This window comes from Nipponia nippon, unplaced genomic scaffold (genome assembly GCF_047370975.1).
Source record: "Nipponia nippon isolate SJK-2023a ecotype South Korea unplaced genomic scaffold, ASM4737097v1 scaffold_25, whole genome shotgun sequence".
NCBI classification, from domain to species: Eukaryota; Metazoa; Chordata; class Aves; order Pelecaniformes; family Threskiornithidae; genus Nipponia; species Nipponia nippon.
This window is the reverse complement of record NW_028262342.1, coordinates 4767627-4790072: the sequence shown is the minus strand read 5'-3', so window position 1 is coordinate 4790072 and position 22446 is coordinate 4767627. Positions and strand designations below refer to the sequence as shown.

General features: G+C 48.9%; 2 protein-coding genes across 10 annotated transcripts; one reads left to right on the top strand and one right to left on the bottom strand.

Moving 5' to 3' along the window:
- Nucleotides 1-934: 934 nt before the first annotated feature.
- Nucleotides 935-4892, bottom strand: YOD1 (YOD1 deubiquitinase). Its single transcript, XM_087762245.1, has 2 exons — nt 4636-4892; nt 935-4086 (listed from the first exon to the last, which is right to left on the bottom strand). Exons 1-2 carry the CDS (start codon nt 4841-4843, stop codon nt 3380-3382), a joined length of 915 nt encoding a protein of 304 aa, XP_087618371.1. The 5' UTR covers nt 4844-4892; the 3' UTR covers nt 935-3379.
- A 128-nt stretch (nt 4893-5020) lies between these two features.
- On the top strand, nt 5021-22301 carry PFKFB2 (6-phosphofructo-2-kinase/fructose-2,6-biphosphatase 2). 9 transcript variants are annotated; one of them, XM_087761742.1, is made up of 16 exons: nt 5021-5159; nt 5842-5967; nt 6079-6175; nt 6584-6650; nt 6804-6878; nt 7018-7074; nt 7570-7694; nt 8066-8273; nt 8474-8620; nt 9206-9310; nt 9990-10119; nt 10951-11013; nt 11950-12023; nt 13760-13939; nt 15477-15499; nt 18852-22301. In XM_087761742.1, the coding sequence occupies exons 1-16, from the start codon at nt 5084-5086 to the stop codon at nt 18865-18867; spliced, it is 1569 nt and encodes a 522-aa protein (XP_087617868.1). In that variant the 5' UTR covers nt 5021-5083; the 3' UTR covers nt 18868-22301. The 9 variants fall into 9 exon arrangements, with proteins under 9 accessions (XP_087617868.1, XP_087617867.1, XP_087617866.1 ...); XM_087761741.1 differs by having other exon boundaries at nt 13760-13951; XM_087761740.1 differs by lacking the exon at nt 18852-22301 and adding an exon at nt 16188-18491.
- Nucleotides 22302-22446: the final 145 nt, after the last annotated feature.

Here is a 22446-nt window from a genome sequence, read left to right as displayed (position 1 = left end):
TTCAGAAGCCTTTGCTAACGCCGCTCGTTTTACTGCGATGGGAGCACGCGCTGCCCGCGTCGGTGAAAGTCCCTGCTCAATGGCTGTTCGGCGTGCGACGAGCTTCTGAAGTGCTGTCATAACCACGGGATGCGTATTTCTGCATACAATAGAACATCTTTGTGAAAGGCCACGATTGGAGCGTGTTAGGCTTTTCTTTAGTTAAAGAAGGGATTTAGTGCTGGGGAAACGACCAGACTGGCACCAGGAAACCAGAATTCCTTATTTCATTCAAGACCCAGAACTACAGAGTTGGGTAAAAGAATACCAGTAGCCCAGCTTTTAGTAAGCACGCCTCCAAGGCAAAAATTTCAGTTTCCGGGGCCCATTTAGTTACCAACCTCTGTGCTGAAGTATTCAGCCAGGAAACGAGTGCTCGTTTTAAATGGGAACGGGAAGAAGTGGTAAGGCCGTAACCCGTACCGTACAGGCTTTCTGCATTGGTCTGGAGAGGCAACGTTATTCGCTGCCAGAACCTGAGCCTCCGTCCCACACCACCTCTACTCTGAAGTATCTGTAACTTCCATCTTGCTGGATAATTAACAACAGGTGAGTGCAAATGTATTAGTGATGTTCAGCAGTTCATCCCACTAGTACCAGGATGCCATTTTTGTGATACTTCTGTAATTGTATCATTAAGGGCAGGCAAATGCTGGTAAAAAGATATTCAAAAAACCCCTAACATTTACAACATTTAGAAAAAAGGGAGTTGTACTTTAAATGTATCCGTATCTTACATTTTAAATAATGTAGACACTTTCTGTGTGGGAGAGTTGAGGAGAATCACAGAAGGTTTTCCAGCTCACAGGCAACACCACGGGTTATTTGCTCTTTGAATGAGTTTGTCAGCGTGTAACAGCATCAGCTTTTACAAAGATGAATTACAGCCGTTCAGTTGACATTTTTTAAGCAAAGAGATTTTATTTTCTAGGCAACGAAAGAAAACATCCAAGCAGTGATTTTGACACGTTTCCCTCAAATGGAACGGATTCTCTGTTAGCAGATTTCCAATGCAAACATGATATAGCAAAGCTAAACACTCTGGATTAAATAAAGCCAATTTTCAAAATACTGCAGCTGAGAAATACCAAAAAAATATTTCTACACACTTTCAGAAATCCATCCGGGATACAAAGCTAAAATCTAAGTGTTGCTCCCCAAAGTCAATGCATTTGCAAACATGGCAGACAATAAATATGTATCTTCCACTTCTGCTTCAAAGACACCCAAAGATAGTCACCTTGTACACCTCTCTGAGGTAGGTATTATGTCCATTTTACAGATGGCAAACGGTGAGGATCGGCTTCTTGTCCAAGGCGTCTCACCGCTTCAGTGTGAAAGCTGAGAATACACTTAGGATCGACAGTCTCTTGGTCTCATTCCTAGACAGTATTTCATCTCAAGTAGTTATAACACAGTGTAATCTTCATGTTCCTTTGAACTGTCAGGTATTTCTTTAGGTTTATAAGCTTCCAGAGGGCTGGTTTTAATGTTGGTTTGTTTTGGTTTGTTTTTTTTTTTTCCTAATGATAGGCTAAAAGCAAAGTGGGCTTTAACACTGGAAGCTAAGTGGCTTTCTACAGGAAACTCCCAACGGTGCTAATGTGTATTTTAATACTGAACTAAAAAGAAACCTGGTCCATAGTGCTCGTGGTGATTCTATTCTTTATACTTAATTATTCATGCTTCAATTCAGCAAAGCACTTATGTAATTATGTTCCTTCTTCAATAAGACCCTCCTGTATTTCAAGGTCCAACTGGGAGCCTCTGCTGAGAACTTCAGTGAAACGTGCTTTTTACAGAAAAGAAGTTTTTGCTGCATCAGGAGTTCAGCCAGATGCCTTAACGAATGGAGGCCTTTAAAACTGTATCTTAGCTTCCACTTGGGAAGCGGGTTTATTTCTGCCTCAGTCCAAAGATGCACGTTCTTGCTCCCCATTTGTAAAAGTGCAAGGAAGGTAACTCAAAACAGAGTAACAGAAGAGTAGCAAGCTAAGAACATTTTAAAATTCAGTAAAACAAGTATGTGTTGCAGGCATTTCAAAGAAAAAAAAAATCCCTTTCAGTAATATGCACCTTTACAGCACCTTTTAAAAGACCTCAAAAGCACTTACTGTTAAGCCTCACAACCCCGCTGTGAGGTAAGATATATTAAACCAATTTCAACTTCCCTGATTCTGAACAGTACGAGAACTAGGGCAGTTTACGCAGCTTATTTTGTTCTGACAATTAAACTGCACCCTTCATTATCAGAATTAAAGTCTTGCTCCTGAACAGTCATCGGTGACAAATCAAACACATTAAGGCAGAATGCAGATGAAGAAACTTCAAGCCTCCCTTCTGGGTTAGCACTCCGTCCTTCCAAAAAGGGCAAAACTTCTCACCGGCAGAGAGTGAGAACTATACCTTAAAGTGCTAATTTACAGTATTTGGAATCTGGTACAGCTTAGTAACACTGTGGCCATGAGATGGGCTATACCCAAGTCAAGTCTGCTTAAATGTATTTAACAGATGCAAATTAAGTCACTTCCCTAACTACTGTATTTCCCTCTTGCCAGAATTTCAGATACTATTATGAAGAAGAATCCAAAGTATTTCAAGAAACATGCCTATGTTCTGATGCAGTGTAAACACCAGGGGGTTGATAGTTATTTTTCAAGCAACTAAAAACTACCTACAGAGGATTAATAAGTTTATTCAACACTTAACCATCTACTCATTAATTTAAAGAAGGCTATCTTAAAGCTTAGAGGCCATTTCTTTCTCTAAAGCCAGGACTTCACACAAACAATACAGTCTACTTCTGATGGTAACAGTATAGGGCAGCTTTGGAGACACTCTTTCCATTAAAAACTGTGCGCCAAATGAGCAGTTTCCCCTGCAAGAACTGCTTGTATGTGCAGTCTAATTCTTAGTATAAATAATGCTGATACCTGTGTTTCCCAAATCCTTAGATTAATTTAATGACCCTGAAAACATAATCCAGAGATTAATTCAGCAACTTAGAGGCTAGATTTTACACTAGTGTTGAACAAGCCTGATTTTGTATGTCCGCTCAGATCGCATACGCAAAGAGAAGATTATTTCAGGAATCAAGTTTTAGCTGCCAGTGTATACCACCTGCCAAAGTACTATAAATTAGCATGCGAGAAGATACCTATTTCAAATCCCTTGGAAAAGTCACTAACCATAACAAACCTGTGCGTCTTGGCCATCATTAAGTTAATATGCTTTTCAAGCTTTGTGAACGGAATTTTACGATTACATACAGCTTATCGGGAAATCCAGAATTTTATTCTGGATCAGTGAGGTAGTCGATGTAACCATCCTCATGTAGACGTCACACTTCTCCAAAGTTGGTGTGTCCGGTCTCCTTGGCGTGTTCTCTGGCTTCCAGTTGTCCAGTTAGTCCCTTCTGGCACACCATGCACCTCAGCGTAAAGCGATTCACATCAGTAAACTGCCTCTTCCGCCTGGCTTCGTCTGCCAGCTCCAATGCTTGCGCAAGAACAATATCATCAGCTGTGGAGAAAATGGTCTGGGGAGGAATGTCCGAGTCGGGGATTTTACGCTCAAGTGGATCGTAATGAATCCCATCATAAATTAAAAGGACCCGCTTAGTGTAACCGGCATCTTCCCCAAAACGGTCAATTCTGACGGTCTGCGTGTCCACCACGCAGATTTCGCACTGGTAAAATTTGGATAAAATGGACACTTCGATGGCTCCTCCCCAAGTCTCTTCTCTTCTGATCCAGTCACAATACTCCCTGTTAGTTTTCCCTAGAACTGCCTCACAGTAAGATTCAGGATCACTTGCTACTATCTGGGCTATAAGGCTGCGCATCTCTGGAGCGCAACCCGGGTCGTAAACGCCTCCCTCCACCACATAGTACACACTGGTGAAGAGGCAGGAGTTATCTGCCGGAACAACCCTCCTCGCAAGCACAGGCACGGCTTCCCTAACAGAGTTTGACATCGTTCTTTTTGCAACTACAGGCGAGTCAGTCTTGGGTTTGGACGTATCCTCTTCAACTATTAGAGTATCACCTGTCAAACAGAGAAGGAGGAAGAATTGAGAGAAATACAGGAGGAAGAATTGAGAGAAATACACAGGTGGGAGTTAAAGCTGATGCTCCTAAAACAGAAGAACGTGGCTGTATCGTTATTATTAAGGATCGGACTTCTTTTCCCCAGCAGCTCGGTATCCTGATGGAAAACAGCCTCAGCCAAAGCAGCCAGGAGCTCCACAACTCACCGACCGAGCGTACACGGCGGGCTCCAGCGTACTCACCTGCGCGTCCCGGGTCCCCGTCCCCTGTCAGCCCCGCAGAGCCCCCCGCTTTTGCCTCCGCACCCCCGGGACGCGGGCAAAGCCACCACCGGCGCTACCGGCGAGCAGGAGTCAGCCCAGCCGGCTGCTGACAGCTGCCCCCGGGAGGAGGAACCGGCCCGACAGCCGGCTGACGAGGGGCGTGCTGGGCCGCAGCCTCTTTTAATTAAGGTAATTGCAGCCGGCGGGGCAGCAGAGGCCATAAAGCGCCGGTGCCCGCCCACCCCCCGCACCGCGCAGGCCCGGGTCGCCTTCCCGGCCCTCACCCGAGTGGATGCCGAGGTCGCCGAGCCGCCGTTCGCCGTCGCTGAGGTCCAGGCTCCTCGGCGGGAAACCCAGAAGGAGGCGCTGGGCCGGGGCGGGGACGCCGGTGAGGGCGGCCAGGGCGGCCTGCATGTCGCGGAGGCGGGAGTGGGCCGTGAGGCCGGGCAGCGGCTGGGTGCCGCTCCGGGCCTTGCAGCGCAGCCGCAGCATCCTCGGCGGGGCCGCGCCGCCGCCGCCGCCGCCCGCCGCTTCCGCTTCCGCCCCGCCCGCTCTCGCGAGACCTCCCGCCGCGCCCCACCATTGGCCGAGCTGCGGCCAATCAGAGAGGCGGCGAGGGGGCGCCCATCTCATTTGCATAGCGGAGCGCGCCCGTGACGTCGCGCCGTTCGCCGGGGAGCGATTTGCGTGCGATTTGCATGCGATTTGCATGTGGCGCGGCGGCGCGGAGCCATGTCGGCGGGTCCCCGGCACGGCGGCCCCCCCCGGGGCCGGAGCGGGGCCCTGCGCGGCGGCGAGAAGAAGTGCTGTGAGTAACCGCGGCCCGGGGCGGGGGGCGCTTAATATATTTAAGAGAAAAAATATATATATGTATTTTGGGGGGATAGCGCTGCTCGTGCCGCTTAAGAAAGCGCGTGTCTTCCTTAAAACGCGTTTCCATGCCGCAGGCTGCCCCCTCCCCGCCTGCCCCCTCCCCGCCTGCCCGGCGCTGCTCGCCCCCGCTCACCCCCGCCTCTCATTTCCCCAGCTGCTGGATGCTGTAACCATCGTGCTTTCCCCCCAAACCTGCCTCCCCCCCCCCCCCCCGGGCGTTTTCTGAGCTGGCTTTGCCTGTTTTCTGAGAGAACGTGAGCATTTTGTTAAAAACATCTTTCTTGCGTCCTTGACAGCTCCTGCCCGAGCGGTAAATATTTTTAACGCTAAAAGACGTGGATCGGTCCCATTAGGCACGGCGGGTGCGCCGTGGCTGATCCGCCTCATTAGCTGCCGCCTGGGAGACCACAGAGTGGTCCAGACGCTCCTGGCGCTTAATTAACTGGGAGGACAGGATAGCGAGCCCCTCGTGAGATGCGCGGTGGCGGTCTGTCCGTCCGGGAGACGGGGCACCTCTGCGTGGGGGATGGCTTTGCGTTGGGGCTGGCTCTTTGCTCCTAGCTGCCCTGCGATGCTGCTGATGCTCCTTGTTTCGTTTTTTTTGGTTTTTTTCACAGCATGGGCTTCCTACATGACCAACTCCCCAACCCTGATCGTGATGATCGGTCTCCCCGCGCGTGGCAAGACCTACGTGTCCAAGAAGCTCACCCGCTACCTCAACTGGATCGGGGTGCCCACCAAAGGTGTGTGCGGGGGCCGGCCCCGTGCGGGGACGGCTCTGCCCTTCACCGAAAGCGCTGTGAGATCTCTGCGAAATGCCGTCAGTCTCACGCGCTCGTCTCTTGTGTGTCAAGTGTTTAATTTAGGGGTGTATCGCCGGGAAGCGGTGAAGTCTTACAAGTCCTATGACTTCTTCAGGCATGATAACAAAGAAGCCATGGAAATCCGCAAGTAAGTTAGCGTAACGGGACCCAGCCGATCCGCGGTGGTCTGGTTAGTCTCAGGTCTTGGCAGCCTCTGCATCTGAGAAGCACAAAATAACATTTAATGCCTGGGAAACCAGGGGAAGAGGGAGGCAGCGCAGCCGGTGCGGGGTGAGGGGCTGTGCGTGGGAGCTTTGTCATTGACTTTGGGCTGGCGCAAAGAACAGAGTCTGTGAACGCCCAGCGATGAATGAAATACGAAGCAAGTTGTAGATACAGATGCCTTCTGACCTCTGCAGAGGCTCTTGGTAAGACGGAGGGGTAGGTGCCCCATGGGCAGAGCGAGAAGGTGTTTAAATCTCTCCCCAGTGGCTCAGACGCCTTGCCGGCTGAATGCTTTCCGTCAGCTCTGACAACGCCCGTTTCTCTCCTGCAGACGATGTGCCTTAGTGGCTCTAGAAGACGTGAAGGCTTATCTCCTGGAGGAGTGCGGGCAAATAGCTGTAAGACTTTTCTGGACTAAACATGGTTTTACATCTGGGTAGTTCAAGGCTGCCCAGGGCATTTGGGGACCTGATTGGAATCCCAAATGATTTGGGGCTGGTTTAAAAGTCTTAGCTAACCTTGCTTATTGCTACTTATTCGTTTTCTGGTAGGTGTTTGATGCAACCAACACAACTCGAGAAAGACGGGACCTGATCTTAAATTTTGCTAAAGAAAATGCTTTCAAGGTAGCGCTCCTGTATTTAATTTGTAATTGGAGTTGTTGCACCGAGGGGCATTACTGCTCCCTTGGGCAGGAGCTCTGGAGTTTTGATTCACGGTAGAGATCTTGCCTCTCTGAAACATGCTTCCTTGCCTTCTTCGTAGGTGTTTTTTGTGGAGTCCGTCTGTGACGATCCAGAAGTCATTGCTGCCAACATCCTGGTGCGTGCCACGTTTTCCGGGCTCGGCTGCCAGTGCTTACCGTGGGAGCTGGGGTGCTCGGTGCACGGTCACCTGCTGCAATAGCTTATGGCAGCATCTGCAAGTGCCTTGCTCTTACGTTTCTCCTTGGAAAAAAGCAGCTAAGGTTTGCAGGTTTATAAAAGCTGGAGATGCAGTTAGTTATGTGAGAAGGTGGAAATCAAATGAAGCTGAGAAACGTTTGACCTTGAAGCGTGTGCTCTTGTCAAGGGAAGGCAGGCAGCGAGCGGCTCGCAGGGACAGCTAAAAGCGGGCCAGCTGTGTCTGTCGCGGGGCCAAGCGCTACAGCGCCTTCAGAGCTGCCCTTTGTTTCCTCTCCAGGAGCAGGTTTTTCCACAGGGCAGCATTAAACAATGCTCATTTGTTTCAAAAGGGAAGAATAATGTTATTCAGCATTGCTGTTGCTCCCTGTCGAGTTTGCTTAACTCTCATAAAGCATCGCTGTCTGTTGATCAGGAGGTGAAAGTTTCCAGCCCCGACTACCCAGAGAGAAACAGGGAGAATGTGATGGATGATTTCCTGAAGAGGATTGAGTGCTACAAGGTCACTTACCAGCCTCTTGATCCCGATGCGTATGACAAGTAAGCAAAGCCCTGGGGTGCATTTTGTCCTTGCAGACATGAGCTGCTTTGCTTTGTCACTGCTGTTCTCTGGCTCAGGATGCTGCAACGCATCTGCTGCAGCCTCTGCTCCCCCAAAGCACAATTGCTCATATGAAGGTGATATCCTCGGGTCCCAAGTGATTTGAAAGGATTTTTCTCTAGTGTACCACAGTGTAATGCCGCTCCGTGTTTACGCATGGCAGTTCAGTGTCTCTTCTGTCTGCTGGAGCGACCCCGTGGTAGTGCTGATGCCTTTACTAGAGGATAACTAGCTAGATTACACCCGCAGATGCACGTGCTTCATTTTTAAAACCAGTCGTGTGGGTGTTCTTATTTTATGTTGACTCCAGAGATCTTTCCTTCATTAAAGTGATCAATGTGGGACAGCGGTTCCTAGTAAACAGAGTCCAAGATTACATCCAGAGTAAAATCGTCTATTACCTAATGAACATTCATGTCCAGCCGCGTACCATCTACCTTTGCCGACATGGTGAGAGTGAATATAATCTTGTTGGCAAGATTGGTGGGGATTCTGGTCTGTCACCACGCGGGAAGCAGGTATGTGTTTGGCAGCACCTGGGTTGCTGTAATTATAAAGTGTTGTGTGACCAGGATCAGAGCCGGGCTCTGCATCCGACTCCTGCAAGGCGCAGCCCCGCAGCTGGATCTTGCTGCGACAGCCACAGCCCTTGAAATGATGCTTTTAATGGTGGCGGCAGCTCCTGCTCCCTCCTAATCTCCCCTGGCTTTTTTTCCAGTTTGCTCAGGCGCTGAAGAAGTTCATCGAAGAGCAGGAGATTGTTGATCTGAAGGTGTGGACGAGCCAGCTGAAAAGGACGATCCAGACGGCCGAGTCCCTGGGGGTCACGTACGAGCAGTGGAAGATTCTCAATGAGATTGATGCCGTGAGTGAAATGCTGATTGAAGCCTTTAGCTTTTCTAGATGGAAAATAATGCTTAAAAATAAATTCATCACGATAAACTTGACTATTTCCTGTTCATTTATAACCATGTCCACATATAATGTACTCCAGCCATCACCGTGAGGTTTAGGATGGTTTGGTACAGGGCTGACAATGCCAGGAGCTGGTAGACCTTGCTGTGAACGTATCCAGCTGCTGTCGAGAAAGAAAATAACGCTGAACATCCCAGGCGTTTGTCCCCCCGGCTGTAACACCATCCTGGGTGGACAAAGGTTACTGCTCCTGCTCTGATTCTTTCAGGCAAAAGAAATTGCAGGGTTGTTGCTGTGGAAATGAACGCTCATTTTCATCCCTGGCAAACAAGGGGTTTGAAATAAAACCAGAAGCCCATCCTTTGCAAAACACCCTGGATGTGCAGTGCACCAATGCTGGTGTTTGGCTCTGTCAGTTATGATACCTAAAATTTTTGCCACACGAAGAGATTACTGATCTCAACCACTTGCTGGTTTTACATTGTTGTACCTCTGTTGAAAGGAAGTCTGGTGTAACAAGTTCTTCTTTCTGCAGGGGGTATGTGAAGAAATGACCTACGCAGAAATCGAAGCCAAGTATCCAGATGAGTTTGCCTTGAGGGATCAAGAGAAATATCTTTATCGCTATCCTGGAGGCGAGGTGAAGACCCTTAAGAAATAACAATAAGATATAGTACACATAAAACAAATACATATGTGTAGAATTTTTTGTAAGACTTTACTTAATTTTAACTTTTTCTGCCAATATTTGTATAAGAAACTGAAAACATTAGGATCCCCAATTCTGAAAACGTTAGGATCCCCAGTTCTCTTTTAGAGGAAAGGTTTATTGATTTCCTTTATTGTGCTGTGCAAATGATGCCTTTCAGTCATATTAATTGGGACACTCGCCGAGTCCCTTGGTGCTCCCCTCGGACACAGAGGGGTTTCTGCCTCGTGTTCGTACGGCCAAGGCCTGAATTGTCACTATGAAAAAACATCTTGGAAAGAAAATGACTGTGGGTGTGGTATGGAGTAATTTCTGGTTTTACTTCACAACCTTGTTGAAACATATAATTTACTATTTTATTTGTTTTTCTTACTGCACTCGTTAAGAGTTACCAGTAATCTGAATCCTCCTGTAATCTGAGGGTTGCCGACATTAAATTTCACCTTCTGCTGTTTGTTTTTTTTTTCCTGTATTTACTGGATCATCCATAACTTCTGCATTTTGATATTTTAACTGATATTTTCCTGAGTGCGAAGCTGTGTTAATTGCTACTTCTGCTTTAGGCCTCTGTTTACAAAACCCCTTGAAAAATTCCTGTTTTGTTTTTCAGTCCTACCAGGACTTGGTCCAGCGCCTGGAGCCAGTAATTATGGAGCTAGAACGGCAAGGCAACGTCCTCGTTATCTCCCACCAGGCGGTTATGAGGTGCCTGTTGGCTTATTTTCTTGACAAGAGTGCAGGTACAAAAATAAATGTATGATGTTAGGGGCTGGCTTCTCTTGCTGCTTCCTTTACAGAGCTTTTGGGAGGGTGGCTTGTAATTACTGTTTTGATTTTTCACAAGGGAAGAGCTGCTTAAAAAAGAAAAAAAGAAAACATTTCTGAAACACTTTAACCATTGCATTTCAGCGGTGCACGGAGCTTAGCAAGAGGCTCTCGTTGAGAGAAATGCAGATACGTGCGCTGTTGGTTTTCTGCTCAGCCATTGTTTCTGGAGCTGTTTCCACTAGTAGCATTTGTGTGATCTCTAGGGGATTATTTTTTAATGTAAATAACAAGTTTTCTGATGCATCAGTAGCCTGGGAAAGGTTGGCGGTAGTGCTACATCTCAGCAAAATGCTGATCCCTTGCATGGCATGCTGGCCTGGAAGCGAGTTCCAGCCTGCTGCAAGCTCCTTTAGGAAACTCCAGCGAGTGGTACAGGAGTTCGATAAAACTTCTAAGGAAGTTGTTAAACTTTATTAAAAGTTTTAAATAAAACTCCCATGGGTCCATGGTGGCTGTTGCTGCAGCACTTTCACACCAATTTGCTGCTGGGGAGGTTTCCTCTGGCTGGCCCCGTGCGTTGGAAATGGTGGGGATGGTCGCGTCCCACTGCTCCTGGGCCGGGGAGGGCGGTCGCGGGGTCTGGGGGGGCTGCGGCACCGCCTGCAAGGGCCCCAGCTGCTTGTGCGGTTGGCGCCCAATATTTGCGATGGGAAAGGTCCCACCTGAAGCCTCGGGGGGGCTGGCTGGCACGGGCAGCCCCAGCACAGCCGTAACGTGCCCCGTAACGCCTGCCTCTCTCCTAGACGAGCTGCCCTACCTGCGCTGTCCCCTCCACACCATTCTTAAGCTCACGCCTGTGGCATATGGTAAATATGGTCTTTTTTTTCCTGGTTTGTGTTTGTGTAAATCTGATGCACAAGTTCATGTCCATGTGCGGCCGCAACCGGGCTTGCTGTAAATGCTTCTGGTAATATTTTTGACATATAAAAAGGTTCTGGAGAGCGGGAGGGTTTTGGGGGAACAGCGGGAGGGGAGATGTGGAGAAGAGGAGGCTGAGGGGAGCCCTCATCGCTCCCCGACAACGGCCTGAAAGGAGGCTGGAGCCGGTGGGGTCGGTCTCTTCTCCCCAGTAACAAGTGATGGGACAAGAGGGAACGGCCTCAAGCTGCGCCAGGGCAGGTTTGGGTTGGGTATTAGGAAAAATTTCTTCATCGAAAGGGCTGTCAGGCCCTGGCCCAGGCTGCCCAGGGCAGGGGCTGAGTCCCCATCCCTGGAGGGATTTAAAAGCCGGGTAGATGTGGCACTTAGGGACATGGGTTAGGGGTGGCTTTGGCAGTGCTGGGTTAACGGTTGGACTCGATGATCTTAAAGGTCTTTTCCAACCCAAACGATTCTGTGATTCTATGGGTGCAGGGGTGTTCTCCCGTGGCCTCTCTTTTAAACACGTGATAATTGTCTGTGGGTTTCCCCTGGTGATGGAGAAGGCTCTTTGTGCCTCCAAACTGGGATTTGGCTCTGGGGTGCAGTGTGTTAAAAATGACTTTTCTCTATAGACCTGTATTCCATGTAACACAGGGCTGCACTTTTGCAGTGAAGGTCAAAGCCAGAAAGTAGTTAAAGTGTAAAATGCTGTTAATAGGGTGAACTGTTTATTTATGAGCTGTTTTATTTTTTAAAAAATAAAAAACCCCAAATTTATTCCTGCTCACTTTCCATGCTGTTTTCAATATTTAAAAAAAAAAAAAAAGGTTATTTAGTAAATTACCCTTCCTCATGTAAACTTCTCTTTCTTTTTGGTAAAGGTTGTAAAGTGGAGACTATTACCCTGAACGTGGAAGCAGTGAACACCCACCGCGACAAACCCTCCCTGAACTCAGTAAGTCTTGCTGCCTAGCTCTGGCTTTTTCCCTTTTCAAAAAGAAGTACCTAAACCGAAACACTCTTAAATACCTGCTAGAAATGGCCGATTGCTTTCAGTGACCAGAAAGACTTGCTTCAGAAATAATCCCCAAAAGCAGAATTAATTGTAGGTTGAATTAGTGTGCTTCCCAGGCCCGGGGAGGATATTTTTCAGAGCTATTCTAGGAAGCAGAATGGGCAAATTTAGGACATAGATTTAAAATTCCAGGTCTTGTTCTCAGTTTTCAATTAAGTATTTGTTGTTGATGCTCGTTTGCATTAATTGCGATAATTTTGAAAAGACTTGCCAAAACGTTTACAGTGAATTTTTCTCATTATCTTGATGAGCTTTCTCTTTCTGAAGCTGCAGACAGGGCAAGGCAGGGCGCTGGGGCGGGTTCTGGGTGGCCCTCGCGGGGCCTGGCTGCCGTGTGCTGGTGGCTGGCAGGAGTGGAGGCTTTTCCCTTGCCTCTGCAGATTTCATGTGCGTTTTAAAGTATTTGGTGCAAGGCAAATACCGTGGCATTCCTAAACTTTGTATATATCAGAGGGGAAGGAGAGGAGTCCAATTTACCTCCCTTGCGCTGGGCATCTTCGTACGGGAGCAATGGAAACGGTTCAGACTTTGACTAGCTTTATTTATGAAATCCTGTCTCTCCCATGACTTGGATAACTGGCCATCTGCCTTTTTCAGCAGAGCACATAACTGTGTGCCAAATCTGTGGAAGTTGCTGCTACTTCGGGTGCTAGCTTTTGCAAACACTGTTTTGCAGAGGGACTGATCTGTCGGGGAACGCCGTGTAGCGATTGCCTGCAATTAACTCCCCCAATTTAAAAACCAACTCTCCACTTTCCTAGCTCATGGCAAATCTAAGTGCATTGTGTTTTAAGTTCTTTTGGTACATTGAGGCTTTTAGCTGCCTCTTGTCATTGGATTTTATAGAGAGCTATTGGCTGATTGCCTAGGATATGGTTATTTTTGCGTCCCAACATAAAGGAGTCCCCATGCTGAGGGACCATAAATATGGGGTGGAGAAACTGGGAACCTGCATCTGTGGCAGGAGGGTTTGTGGAGCTAAATCTGGCTGACTGTAAAATGCTAAACTGAGGATATTCAGCAAGATTTTTGTGGTTGGTCCCATTCTGGTGGTTTCCAGTCGGGCATTTATTGCTTTGCGACTTCTGTGCGATGCCTGCGTTGAAATCGTTGCTGCCCACTCAGAGAAGCTGGAGGCTGTTTCTGTTGTTCTTTGCTTTACTTGGGCAACACGGCTGCTTTGGAGGAGAAACACAAAGAAGGGAAAGTTTTCTATTTGATTATTATTTTTCCGCCCCCCAAATTGATTGCGGGGAGGAAAAAAAAAAAATTAAAAAAAAAAAAAACAAACGAACACAAACAAGCAAACAAAGCCACCTAAGCAAAAAAATCGCAAAGGGAAGTAAAACTGCTAAAAAAGCAGATTTTTTCGTGGACTCTGAGCCAGATTAACCAAGAGAGGGGGTCATTTCCTACCACTGGTGCTCAGCCAGGGAAGGCACGGAGCGGTCGTGCCGGCACGGACTGATGTGGGGTTCACCGAGCTGCAGCCCCGGCTGCCGGGAGCTTGGGGGTGCCTGCGGGTGGGGATGCCGGTGATGTGCGCTGGTGTGCGATGTGGTTTTAAACTGTGGTTCCCCTTTTCGTTCCTTGCGATACCCTCCGTCTGGGATCAGAACAACCTTCCCACCAGCCAAACCCCTGTAAGGATGAGAAGAAACAGCTTTACGCCGCGGGCCAGCGCGGACACAGTAAAGCGCCCACGACATTACAGCGTTGGGAGCAAACCTCTCGACCTGCTGGGGCCTTTCCCATCCCTGGAAGCTCGAGATGGGGCCGACCGACCGCAGCTGCAAGTCGGTGTCCAGGTGGTACCTTCCCTACACTCCCCACCCCCACCATCGCCCATGGTTGTCAGTGGTCCTCTCTGAAATACAGACGCTTCCCAGGGTCTTAATCATCATCTCTGTTCCCACAGGAAAATCATTCTGGATTAGACTCTTAAAAAAATAAAAAGAAGGGGAAAAAAAAAAACACCCCACAAAAAACCTCCCCAGTAACCAAAATTTGTCCCATTAAACTAAATTGTGGTGCCAGAGGCTTTCAAAAATCAGGCTCCATGCAGGCAAGTTTCCATCAGTGCAACAGGATTTTGGTAGGGTGGTTAATTCTGGGTAACATCTTGCTTTCCAGCAAAAAACTGATTGGAAAGAGTTACAAATACCCTCTTTGTCCGAATTTGATGCTGCAGCCAAGTGTTGCTCTAGCTCCAGAGCGACTGGGTAGGAAATCTTTGCGTCCGTGATTTTGTTGGTGCCCTTTCCCCTGCAGATCCCGACATCAGCAGCTGGTTGAACAAAGTTTGGGCTCTGTGGGTGCTCAGATTAAAACAGCTTGTGTTTTGGTGCTTGGTGTTTCTTTTAGCTTAGAAGCACGTAGGTCCTCATCAGTGTTGGATGCAAAGCCCCGTTTGTTTCTTTGCTCATTTAAAATTGTTTCTCTGCTAAATTAGGAGTTTTTCTGTGCCTGGGAGACTGCAGGCAGAGCGGGCTGCACGCTGCTGCCTGTCAGCGAGGCGGAGAGGAGGTGCGTGGTGGGCTTCGAGGAGGTCTTGGCTGGGCTCCTTGTGCAGAGACAGCCGTCGTTACCAAACCTGTTTAAAAATAAAATAATCTTGGATACTTTAGAGGTTAATGTTTTCCAAGCTATTCAGTGAGCCCAGCTTCTTGTTCTCCTCCTCCCTGTTAGCAGAGTAAGTGGCCAGAGAGTAAAAGAAGGGGCGATGCAGCACAGGTGAACGTCGCTGGTGTTTTCGTACTCAGTGAAGAGCACGAGGCTTAGGCATCCCCAAAATCCCAGGGCTCCAGTGGAACCGAATCAGACAGGGCTTTGCCTTGGGGTGGGTTTGGCCCACAGCAGTTCTGGATGACTCTTCATCAGCTGGGGAGGACCCTGACTGCCCGAAGTCTTGATTTGTGGGTGTCTCCAGCTGGGCAGCCCCAGGATGGGGATCCCCACCCTGACTGCTCCCTGTTTGCACCTTCATAATCGTAACGTCAAAGCACTGACAGCTCTGGGATGAAGGAGCATTTGGAAACCCGGGGTGCTGGGGCCGTGTGGGTGGTAGGGAATCGTGCTGTCCTGAGTCCTCACCCGAATGGAGCCCTTGAGATGAGCAGCAGTAGAGGAGGTGGCTGGGCACCGCAGCACGCGATGTCCATGCCTTGTATCAGCTCCTGCTGTGATACAAGCCTGTCCTGAGCTCCCTACCATGAAATCTTTGGGGTTGCTTCACTTCTTTCCTCGTTTGCCTTGCTGCTTTTTACTATTATTTTAAAAACTCCTCTGAAATGCACTATGAGCTATCCTGTGCTGTTTCTTTTTCCTTTGCAGCCTCAAGGGGGAAATGCTTGCCTGTGAGTACCACTGACAGCAGCTTGTATGTACTCTCTTTTGGTTTAGTAAGTAGGACTTCTCTTGATTAACGTTGCATGGAAACTACTTTGGGGAAAGACAAACGCATGGAGCAGAAGGAAGTCTTTTGCTGGATAATAACCTGTCATTAAGGGGGACCTCAGTGGGGGAGGAATATGTTACTAGGCTGAGCCCACTGATCCAGGGGCTCTAGCTGGACTTACTGGCAGTCGTGCTTGTGCTGGCTGTCCGCAAAAGTGTGTTCCACCCCGAGCTTGCTCCGTCCCTGGACTGGGACGTGGGAGTGCTCTGTGCTGGTGCTGCTGGGCTGAGCCACGTAGCTTGTACTCAGCGGGTCCCACTTATGTCTCCTCTCCACCTGGGATGGGGTGCGGTGACGATACTTATCGCAGGGATTTTGCAGGAGTCGTTGGATCTGCAGCCTGGATGGGAGTGGAGCTGCTCAGCCCCAGCTCCTGGTGACTTGAGGGAGCTGGGTGGGTTTAGCACGTGCTTAGAAAGCAGCTGGGGGGGGTGGTGGGGGTAAACCTTTCTGTGTTGGTGGCACTTGTCACCAAGTCCTCACCATCATGTCCCCTTGGAGGCATCTTTGAATGAGGGCAAAGAGAGCAGGACTGTCTTTCTCCCACCCTAAGGGGAGAACATGTCCTTGTCTGTCCCCCTCTCCAGGGAGCCAGCAGCCAGCATCACCCCTGAGACCTTGGCTTCCCTCTCGGCCTCCGAGTAAGGGGCTCGGATGAGACCTTGGCTGCCGCCCCGCGCAGAAAGGCCAGAGATGCCCTCGCTTCACCGTGCTCCTGCCGGCCCCGAGGCCCATCCCTGCGCCCCTGCTCTGCCGGTGGCTGTGGCAGACCCTGCTGCAACCCCTCGCTTGGCTTATTGGGCGTTTCGCCTCATGTCGCCTCAACAACGCTGATGTTTTTTGCCTTGTAAAAGATTTTGCAATCTAGATGCTCTGTCTGGGGGCCCGGCTGTATGGCACAGTGCCTGTGCCGCATCCTCCGCGCGGTGCCGTGCTTGTCCCCGTGCGCCGGGGTGACCCCCAGCACCCGCCTGCTTCCACCCACCTTTGGGAGCACGGTGGTCTCCCCCTGCGGAGCAGCAGGGGGTGCCAGGGAGCACCCAAGGGTGGCAGTGCCTAAGGGTGGGCTCAGAGGTGGCACAAGCTGCGTCCTCGGAGGCTTTGGTCGCTGCGCGTGGGCTGCCGGGGTTGTTACTGACCTGCTCTGGCTCTCAGTGAGCTCTGCTCCCTCCTTGCCTCTGCTCTGGGGCTTTGGGCAAATCCTCTTGCTCCTGGTGCTCTGGCATCAAAGGGAGAGCTGGGTTTAGTGCCAAGCAAGTAAAGCAGTAGTTCAGTTTCCAGATGTCGAGTGTTAAGAGAGGATTGAGGTTTGGTTGGGGAGCTGGCTCCCGTTTCGCTGCGGCAGGGTGGTCCCCGCAGGTCTCGCCGCCGTAGGATGCGGCTCCTCTCTTCAGGTGAGGAAGGTGCAGCTCCCACCTCTGCCCGGGTAGCAGAGGTCCTCCAGGCCTGAGAAACTCCTGCCTGAATGTATTTAGCAATTTGGATGTGCAGCTTTTTACTTTAATTGCACTTTATCCTTGAGTGAAGCTCTTACAACAATTTTCTCAATGAAACTGCCCTATCTTTCTATATCGCCAGTATTTACGCACATTTCGTGGGATATAAAGGTATGGGATTGATCCTAAAGTTACATGTCTCTGTCTCCTATTCTCTAGTTTGTGATAGCATTTTTAATAATGCTGCAGAGTTTTCTTACTGACAAAGCAGCGTGACTCCTGCCGAAGCTGAGGAAGCGCACAAAGCATCCAGCTCGGATCTTGCTGTAGCGCATTTCCCACGTCGGGATGGCCGACTTGGGAACGGTCTGACCAGTAGCAATGCAAAAAGGGCACGTTTCTCCTAAAGTTGCCTGTCTGCATGCGTTTCAGGGGCCTTAATGCTCGAGATGAGGGGAAAAGGAGAAAGAACCTGAGTTGGGGGAGCTTGTGATATATCTGATAAATCGTTATTCTTATACTGGGTAATATTAATTTAGAATCAAATCAGAGGAAAATTATCCACAGGCTAAAAATCAAAGCCTTGCCCCTTTGGATTTGCCTTTACTCTGAGCCGAAAGGAGCTGTGTGTTTAGAAAATGAATGTATATGCCAGCTTTGCAAAAGTACTTTTCTAATGCTGCGCTTCAAGTGTTTCTTTTTCCCCTATGTTTAAACAAATAACGCAGAATTCGTAGGAGGGTTTGCAGATAAACGAAGGGAACTTGGTCCAACTTCCTTGATTCCGGTACAAACCTTCTTCTTTCTTAGTGCTGGTGTTTTGCTGGACGCAGTAGCGTGTGAGCAGCTATTATGCGTTACCTCTGTCTGATGATAGTTACTTTAAGTGTCATTGTCAGGAAAGCTGTTTGGAATTTTTCTTTTTAATTAAAAATGGAAAACGTGTAGGGTTTGGATTTCCTGACTGTTGGATTTTAAGTGTTGATGCCTGCTGTTAATTGTCAGCAAATTGGTTCGATAGCTGTACCATTTTCTTATTGCAAAACAGTGCTGGTTAGGTAACAACGCATTGCACAGATGTGCAATCATTACACGTCCGTTTGCAGTCTCCAAAAGGGCTGCAGCTGAGCAGAGCAGGCACCAAGCACCGCGCAACTCGGAGCCCTTCCGAGCGTTTCTGTGCTCTGAGACATTGCATGAACGCAGCTGTAGGAAATCCCGGCTGTCAGATTTTGACTTTTGTGTATGTGCATTTGTAAATACGTAATTCACTTGTACTGACCTGAGTGTGCTCCTGTCATCTGTTGGACCCTCGGTGAGGCAATGGAAGGAGTTTTATCAAAACTATAAGTATTTATTGTGGTTAATATGCAAAATGTTACCGTAATGTTTCTCATGCTTGTCCTGGAAGTGTACTTTCCTATGGAGAAGATAAATAAAAGCGTGTAACCCTGAGTAACCAGCCTGCTTTGTTATCGCCTGCCGTCCTATGAGACGCTCCAGCAACGCTGAGCTCGCGTGGTCTCAGGCTGAGACTGGGAAAGCCTTCATGTGGGGCTTGGCAAGAGGCTAAAGGATGATGCAAAATGTGAAGCAGCTCAGTATTTGCTCAGGGAGCAGTAAATAAGCGAATCCTCAGATGGTTACTGTCACATACACCAACTCTGTGGAGCTGGTTGTAACCTCCTGCCGCTGGCTGCTGCAAAGCGTCTGTCTGTCTGTCCCCCAGCACTGAGCTGAGCTCTGCTGTCCCCTGCTTTACCACCTCCTGACTTACCCTTGTTATAACCTCTACCATTTATCTTTTATTTGTAGAGGATGGCCGGTTTAACGGTGTAGATGTTTGTACTCTCCTCTGGAATTCAGCTGGGATTTCCGTGGCCGGGAGGAGCCCTGCGGATGGGACTCGAGCATCCCCGGAGCAGAGTGAGCCGCGCACCGCTTTGGCCAGTACTCTCCTCTGAAATGTGTTTTTAGAGTCTGTCTGTGTCTTTTCTTTCTGTCTGTCAATGAGATTGGAGAAAATTTATTATGGCGATTTTTCAACCTGCTTTTAATACGTGTGAGCTAAAGTATCCCTGGGCTTTCTGAGGCGTTAAAATAGTGTCCCACGCCTTTCTTCCCGGTTAGATGGCACAATTAACCGCAGCGTATGCGAGGACAAAATGGTCATATCCATACTCACTGAAGCAGCTTTTCTTTGGAAGACATGTTATCAGACCAAATCCCCAAGTTTTTATTTAACTGTTACCATTTCCAGGTTCAAGTGCAGTTATTGTGTTATTTAACCATCGAAAGAGCTCCAGGTATCGTTTGACTTTGCTTTCATGACTGCTGATTTGAATCCCCCGATTGGAGCCTGTTCCTTTGCTCTGGGAAGGCTTCTGCACGTGGTGTAAGACAAGGCAGGTCAGCAAATCCTGCGGGACGGCTCCTCTGCGAGGGGCAGAAGGGAATAAAAGCTCCTGTGCTGGGAACAGCGTAGCTACCAGTGCTGTTGAATCTGAACTCAAGTCCTGCTTTAGCTTTGCACCCTGATCTAAGCCTCCTCCTCTCACTGATTTTTTTTTTTTTTTTTTTTTTTCTCCCCCCCTGGGTTTTATGGACACTTTTCTCTATTATAACAGAAAGAATCAGAGCAGCGCTTTGCTCGGTGTCTGGGAACAGTGGGGCCGCATGTGCAGGATTTGCAAGAAGCACATGATTTTTACCAGTTGTCTTTTTAATGTACCAAATTTTAGGCCCACAAGAAGTTTTTAAACTTGCCTATAAATAAGCTGTGAATGTTACTGATGTATAATGCTGCCTTTAATAGAGTTTAAGCTGCTTTAGTATTTAGTGCATAGACTGTGAAACTCCCCGCTGGCGCAGCTCGTGTGATGGCTGTGCGTTACTTAAATCCCCACTGAACCCCCAAACTTAGTTTTCTTCCACAAGTCTTGACTTGTGTTTTGCCCAACTCCATTTTAGCCCACTCCTGTTCTTGCAATGAGGGCAAAATCCTCAGGTTGGGTGAAGAAAGGAGCATTTAGGTACAAAGCAGGAGGCTGTTCTGGACCTGCTGTTTCCAGTGACTCCAGGATTTATACGAGCAACTTCTGGAACCCAAGTTGCTTATTTTAAATGTGTAAATAAATGTTGGCCATGCCTGCAGTAGGGATCTGTGCTTGAGAAACATCAGTGCCCTGGCCCTGGCTGCAGAGGAGCTCGGCAGCCCTGAAGCCTGGGGTTTACTTGGGATTTTGGGCTCAAACCCAGTTGTTTTAAACACTCCAAGAGCTTTAATTTGATAAAGCTGAGACAGAGACGTCCATGGCGAAGGCCCAGGCTCTAATCCTAAGCCTTTAGGGGTTATGCGGAGCAGAAGTGTGTGTTGATCTATAGCAATTGCGCCACAGAAGGAGGAAATTCAGTGGGTGAGAAACTGAGTTTTATTAGTTTTGTTCCTTGGGCTGTTCCCACCGGGGCGCAGGTTTGCTGCAGCCTTCTGCAAGAGCAGCACCGTCTTTTCTTTGGTTTTAAATGTTACAGTGCTTAGAAATATGCCAGAAAAAAAAAGGGGCGGGGGGGGAAATGTTGAAGGAAGAGATTGATAGCCTGTTGCGTGTTAACACTCGCTGTCACTCTCCAGTAATGCTCTGAACGCACAAACCTGCACCGCATCGGGCTGGCGGCTCCTGCCGAGAAACCTCCTGCTCTGCGGGGGAAAAGGAGTACAAATGTACTGTAGGATGTTTACGCACACTATGCTGTAATTACTTGCTAAGGAGTTAATTATATTTGTATCATTGGGTAGTTAATGGTTGTAAGGAGATAAAATATATATTTTTAACTGCTGGGATTCATGAATGTAGCTGCTAATATGTTGGCGGTCATAATTTTTTAATCACTGCTAAAAATCAGGTCTGCAGTTTTGGATCACTGACTGGGGGTCCCTTGTTCCTCTTGAGTGGGTCCTTGCTTTGGCTGTGGTCTGCTGGGTCGTGGGATGGAGCCTCTCAGCCGTCTCTGCAGACGGCAGCATTTGTGCCTCGGTGCTTTAATCAAAGCCTGACTATAGCCTTTTCCTCCTGCATTTTAACTTTCAAAAGGTATCAATACGTGTGTCTAGAGCAGAGCAGCAGCAATTTTGTGATCATCACCGTTGCTGTGCGGGCGAATCCTACCTGACATGACAGGTCCCGGGGTCCTGCCGAGCCCCGAGCTCTCGGGGGTGGCCGGGCTGGGGCGATGCCAGCGAGCCCATGCACCTCCCAGCCCCAACCAGGCTGGTTGGTCCCTGTGCCAGGTATTTCCTTGAAATCACCTGATTTGCCTTGGCAACCTGCGTGCAAATAGCCCAGAATAAACAACGATTGCACAACGTACCTCAACTGAGGATTAGCAGTGGCTTGTGCTGTCGGTCGTACCGGAGCCACCGTCTTGGGCTGAGCAGGCAGAGGTGGTGAATTTGGAGGTGTGGAAGTGGGCTTGGTGCCTTCGTGACCGTTGCACCACGAGGTGGGGGGGGTCCTGTATTTCCCTGACTTTCTCTCCATTTCTGTTGGCAGAGGTGGTGGTGGCTGCTGTCACCTGCAGTGAGTGGTGGCAGGGCCACCCGTGGGACCTGCATCGCTGTCCCTGAGCTGCGGTCCAGGGGCTGGCTGCCCCATCAGCATTACAGGTCGTTTTAGAGAAAAATGATTGCTCAGGCAAAATCTGTTCCATCTCTGCTGCCAGCGATGGGGAAAATTGAGGGAAAAGGCTTAAAACCAGTCCGGGTAGCTTGAGTTTGTGTACCCTGGCTGTGACATTGGAGCTGCCACCTCTCTAAGTCATCCCCTTCCCGGCAGCTCGATGGTGACTGATGGGGAAGCCCAGTCCAGCTGCCACGGGGCTGAGGAGCGGCCTTGGGAGGAGAGGCATCGCCGCCAGCACTTCCAGGAGCCGCCTGCCCCATGGTTACGTCCCCAGTTCTCACCCGTGCTCCTCCGAAGGGCACTGGGTGAGGGCTGCCGTGCCACCTCCACCTCTCCCGCTGCTCCTCTGTCTCTATGATCACTGTTTGCAAACTGCATCTCTGTATTTAGTGTTTACTAAGATGGATGTTACATGTCTACTTGCAATTTTGTTACTCTACTGCTTTCTAATGTTTTTTTAGGTTTAAAAAAAATGCAGTGTATGTAAACTTGTGCTGTCTGTTGTGTACTCTCTGCACTTGAGCGTAAATATCCCATGAGCACTTATTTACAATAAAGAGATTAAAAAAAAAACCCAACTAGCTTCTTCTGTTACTTTCTGTTATTGTTTGCTATAACCATCTGTTGTGTGCTAGTTTTGTGATATAATGGTGAATTCAGGGAATCTGTGGAAAGCGTTTGGAGGAAGAGGGTCTGCAGGGGAGGGCAGGCGTCCCCGGCGCTTGGGAGTT